The 6,146-nt window shown below is 31.0% G+C and overlaps 1 protein-coding gene across 1 annotated transcript in view; it reads left to right on the forward strand.

Annotated features, from left to right (window-relative positions):
* The first annotated feature begins 145 nt into the window (after positions 1-145).
* Positions 146-6,146, forward strand: part of LOC108573503 (probable muscarinic acetylcholine receptor gar-2) — a 38,152-nt gene continuing 32,151 nt past the window's right edge. Inside the window, exon 1 of the mRNA XM_017935962.1 lies at positions 146-243. Coding sequence (XP_017791451.1) covers positions 146-243 — 98 coding nt within the window. The remainder of the gene's footprint in view (positions 244-6,146) is intronic.

The raw sequence follows: 6,146 nt of genomic DNA on the forward strand, positions 1-6,146 counted from the left end.
ATTTGAAATTCATTGAAAATAGAATATCTTGCTATAGTAATAAATGGTTGTATTTGTTTCAGAATGTTCGAAAGATGATTGAGTATTGAACTGGAGGTGTGAGTGGTTTTGAAAGTTGCTGCCACCGTGATCTTTACCTAGTGGAATGGAGGTGAACGGGACAGATAGCAGCCTCAATGGCACCGAAACTAATCGTACCTCTTCTCCAGTCTTCATTATTAGTACACGTTATATGACACAATGGTGAGTATGTTCATAATATATACGATAAAATCTCCTTGATTTTTGCTAAAAAATGAATGAATAAGAAAGCGTTGTTTCATAGTTTTCGTTAAAAAAAAAAAAAAAATAGACTTTATTAATTTTGGAAACATGAAATTTATAAACAACGTAGATTGCATAAGTTAATTTGGTACTAATAGAAAGTTGTTTGAAAAATATTAGTAATAGAATAATTACACGTTTCTATACTACATGAATTAGGGTATAAAAATCAAATAGTATAATTTTAAACCACGTACTTCTTTTTATGGTTATTACGTAAAGTTTTACTACATTAATGAATTAGTAAAAGTTAGTTCAATGAAGAAATGTATTAGTTTCCAATTGGCGTTTCTTTGAATAAAAATAATTTATACGAACTTAACTTAATTTAAAAACATTATATTGCACTGTGTAATTACTTCTACTTGCATTTTGCAAATAATTTTCAAGAATATATTTCTCAATGTTAATACGTGTAATTATTTATGCTTTCTAATAGTTTATATTCTTTGTGTCATATTTTTTATTTTCTCATTTATCTTGCGTTAAATTTGCAAAGATGTATTATGCTTCTCGATTTTTATTAGTATATACATTATTAGATTAGAGTAATTTATTTAATGAAGAAGAAGTACTGCAAAATTTTTGTATTCTTAATCATCTAAGTATTTTTCTTTAATTTTTTTTAACTATATCTACAATTTGTTAGACACTTTTAATGTCATATGCAAACAAATAAATAAAAGTTCTCATTACATATACTTAAAGGGGTATTATAGTCGAGAGTGACATTATTTAACTTCTTTTAGAAATTTTTTTACAAAGAAATCATAAGACTTTTTATTATCGATTTTTTGCACACACATTTATTCATGTCTTGAGAATATTCGCCATCTTTTTTAAGCGAAACTAATGAAAATTGACTGAATTATAAGTTATTCAGTACTTACAAAGAAGTGACCTACTGTCTGACATGATTCCGGCCACTTTGCTTATCTAAAAGGAAACAGCGAAACAATACCAATATTTTAGGGTGAAAACGATATTTGCAGCGATTATAACGAAGTATAAAATGGAACTTCTTAAGTGAAGTAGTGGTAACGTGTATTTATGGAATAATCAGCTACGGTGAACTACTTCGCTCACTAGCAAGTATTCAGGCAGTGGTTGGCACACGCGAAATTTTCGAACTGTTTCCCGTAAGGATATGACGTTGCGAAGCAATTTAGTAAGAGGTACGGAGGCATTTATAAATCCAAATTACGCTCTGTAAATGGGTGCGAAAGAAACGTTGACCTACATTTTCCTTAACATTAAGTCATTGCACCGCAAATACCGTATTAAGAATTATTAAACGATTACGATTAAGAAATGTTCTGCCTTCAACAGTGTTCGATCCTCTCACAAAAGCTAGAAATAGCAGATTAGTACTTCTCATTACTTTTCTTCATAAATTATTATTCAATCTGATATTATTTATACTAATCACTTTAGAAATGTCTATAATTCTTATTTAAATTTTATTACTAATTTCTATTCCGAAATTTATGAAAGATTAAATTATTGGGGGTACATCACCCTGAGGCGTCTAAAGATAGGTAAAGTTTGGGAATTTTTTTTATTAGTAACCACTAAATGAAAAATTTCAGTTTTTTCACAGGATATAAATGTAACTTTCAGCCTCTTTCTCCAATTTTTAAAAAGTAAAAATACCACCACCGATCGTGGTGGTTCGTCAATTATTTCACTATTGAATAGTAGATATCTCAATATTAGATAGATCTCAATTATAGTTAAGAAAAAGGATAAAAAGCTGCTAACTGTGTAGATTTATAGATTTTCGGATCAGTTTAATTTCCCTTTTAATAACTCATTCAGAAATGATGAAAGTAAAGCTCCTGATTAATTTAAAGCGAAGAAAATTAATTTCGAACGTAAATTCGATATAAAAAAAGTAACAGCCTAATAAGGTAGAATTACTTATGAAAGTTTGATGTTTATACAAGTTATTATTTAACCAAATGGTTTTTCGAGTCTCAAGTAATCGCGTTGCTTGCGATTTACCGGTCGTCACTTCCGTAGATGCGGAATATCGAGGAGTAATGGTATCATGTGGTTTCTCTCGTATAGTCGATATTGATTGTTTACATTAGTGGTATGCTTGGGAAACACCAAGGTTGAAGGAAATGAACTTTCGTGGGAATCAAAAGGAAGGCAAAAATTTCTTCACTCTTGGGTCTTGTTCCTTTTCGAGACATCATTGTTCTTCTGGCCACGGTTAATGAGTATACTGTTGTGCACGCAGTAAATGGATGTTCCTTAAAGGACATCTACACAGAACGCGACACATTTATTCTGAAAGCAAAAGCAATACATCTTTGGAGATGTGTGTTTATAGATAAAATATGTACCAATAGTCAAAGAAAACATTTTAATATTTATACTTACTGTGCACTTCACGCTTTTTGAAATATTTTCACCTTAATTTTTGCCCTTTGCGCACTTCCCTTTACTTTAATAAAAGAAAATTAAAAGCAATAAACTTTAAATTTTAATTTTTACATTTTTCTGTAAATTTTAAAACGTCGAAACGAAAGATTCTGTGGCGCGATTGAACATCTATCGTTTGACACGGGTGCAAATACATATATCGAAGTGAACAACGCTCTACAATGTATTCTATTTTTTCTTTCTTTATTTGAGTGAAGTACACTATTTACAATTTGTTCAGAAAGAACAATAAGTTTGAAGGTTTTCTCTCTCTCTCTTTTTTATTAAACTGTGTCATCTTAACGAATACATCCTAAACTCCACCTCTCTTCACTGCACTTTTTAAGCGTAACGACACTGTTATAGTATTGAATCCCTAAATCCTCGTAGAAATGTTAACAGGGTGAGCAAGTTAAAATTTTACACCAGAGATTCGCTTTGTCATTTGGCTGTAGCCTGATAGGACACATATGTATGTATACGGGTGAATTGCAAACAGATACCTACAACGAACGTTCGTTTCAAAGGACAGCCTCTGCGTTTTCCGATAATGCAAGCGGCGTACCTGTGAAAGGCAATTACTATCGAGAACAATTTCTTTTAAAGGGGATGTTTGACTATTTTCTTCCTTTTTTTTTCTTTTTCTTCTAATAAATAATCGATACTAAACGAGAAATAGATTAGCCATTAAAAGTTACTTTTATAACTATTCTGCTTCGTGTTAATATTTATATATAAAATATAGAACAATAGCCAGAGAAAAAAAAATCTAAATTTATGTATATACAGTGTAGATTATATGTACACTGTTGATATATAGATATATTCTTTCGTTGGGACCGAATATATACTATTTTTAATCAGCCTTTTATTCCCTTGACCGAGATAGCTTAAATGTATTGGAACATTTCTGGAGCGATTATTTCAAATGGAAGATTGTATTTCAATTAAAGCAAATGAATAAACGAAATCGGTTTTTATAAGCTTCTGTAAAATATGGATTGCACTGCTTGACTTATTGTGCTTTCCATAGTTGATGCGTTTTGCAACATAGTTATACTCTCTGCCTGCACTGTTTACTATACTTCAGATAATTATTTATTTAAGGTGTAGTTACACAGAAATTATTGGGTGTATAATTAATGTAATTAGGTTAAACAACTTCTGTTTCATTTCAAATTAACGTTTTAATTCATTTAACGAATTTATTCAACTTGGAGTTGCGGTAGAGTACAAATTTATAGAGTACACTGAATTTACCAAATTACATAAAAACTTATACAAATTAACTAACGTATTTGTATATTTAGACTATCTGTTCGTTCTCCAGACTCCTCTTGTTAATTAAAAAGTGTATTCCACGGAATTTTTCTTATGAACACACTTTCATTTTTTAATATCGAAGGCTGTAATTCAATATTAAAAGATGAATAGAACTTGAAGCAACGAGAAAAAGAAATTTTTCAAGGACGAAGGTACGACAGTGAGTTAACGTCGAACGAGCCTGTATCTTTGCTCATCTGAAAACGAAAAAATCTATTCTACAGAATTCGTCCTATAAACAAATGTTTTCATGTTCTAACATCGGGAAAAAGGACGAATAGTACTTGAGGCCATGGGAAAACGAAATTTTTCAAGGACCAAGTTAGCAAATAGGAAAAGAAGGTACGACAGTGGGCAGGCATCGAACAAAACTAATCTGGGGCAAATTGCACCCTTGACCTAGCCACGCTAATTCGCGTATCCCGTGGAGTCGAGCTATATGAACGGAGTCGGTGAGTTTCGGTTGATGGGGCCAGTTGTTCGAGTACGTGAGTATGTACATGCTCGTGCTGGTTTCGTTATATAGTAAAAAAGGTGAATCGATGTCGTGCAACAGGAACGAAGCATCCGAGGGAAACGTTCAAATTGCTGATCACCGGCTGATCACGCGAACGCTGTCGAAAATTTTCGAATTTTTACCGGGAATCTATTGATAAAACGACGGGACAAATGTGTGCGTGGCATCCTCGATAAGAGTGCTATTGATTTTACATGCTCCTTTACTACCTTTGATTGCGTACAATGAAACAACGACGAATATGGAATAAAAAAAAAAAGGATCACTCTACTGAAACATACGAAATTCGAATTTTCCATAGATGTAATAGAATTTCGATTAATTTGCTTTGTTAATGATAAATAAATTTGTTTGTGTTTCTTATGTACATTTTTTCACCTATATCTGCAATTCATTTTGCCAAATTATCAAAAATAAATTTAAACATTCTGTGTTATCAATTTACACATAACGAAAAGTGTATAAAGAATATCCACTGCTGGGTTTACAACTTTAAGTGGGCAATTATCAAGTAATTGATACATGAAAATTTCTCAACGGTTAATTAAAAATATGTGTTGTAATTGGAATCCTGATAGGAAAACGCAGAAAGCAGGAATAAACAAGATGTTCGAGAAATTAATGCTTACAGTTTACATTTGTTAATTCAAATGGTACTTCAACTGCCCGTATACGTTTGCATTTTACAGCCATTGATATTTACACGGATTTGCAAGCAACCTAGATTTACATTTAATCGTGAACATTACTCTTGATTTCACCCAGTTTTCTCTCACGTTTGCTGTAATGCAGCAGCGTAAGGAGTAAATATCGATTAATTATAATTTTAACATTTATAATTCATAATTATGAATAAAGTACTATTTCAAAATATAAAAACTTTCAGAATATAAATATGATAGTTTGAACCAGTACTAAAGGTTCCAATTATTAACTCGAAAAATAAATAGGAGGAAAATGATGTAAAGTAATATTTCTGTATAAAATTATAGTATTCGTTTAAAAATCTTTTTTACATACACAGTGTAATATGATATAGTTTACAAAAAAAGTCTCATTAGCGTTAATTTCAGGATAGAAATTTCGTCAAAGAATTTAAAACGAGGATTAGATATTTAACGATAGAGATGGTACTATTTTTTTTATATCAAGAAAGTATCATTTGGAGGTAACTACGTTTCAAGTAAGTTAATGTTACAGAGATTTATACTTTATGCACTGTCGTCGAATACGGGCTGAATATAGGGTAATGATAATATCTTCGTTCTTTGGTATTGAAATCCTTTCACGATAAAATTAAGGTAAACTGATAGGATGGAACAGGTTCTTTCATTCTTATCATATACAAAAGACGCAGTTGAATACGGGTATTTGAGTATTACCATCTTCTACAGATAGCATCGTTTCGTATCTTCTTTTTTTTATAGTTTATTGATATACGATAAAACCAAATAGGTGTACTTGGATGTGTGTCATTTTCTGTTATCTTTAAGATAGCTACAAACTTTTCGCAGAATTTTAAAATAAAAATATATTATTTGCATATTTTGTA

Source organism: Habropoda laboriosa, unplaced genomic scaffold (genome assembly GCF_001263275.1).
Source record: "Habropoda laboriosa isolate 0110345459 unplaced genomic scaffold, ASM126327v1 scaffold162, whole genome shotgun sequence".
Classification (NCBI taxonomy): Eukaryota; Metazoa; Arthropoda; class Insecta; order Hymenoptera; family Apidae; genus Habropoda; species Habropoda laboriosa.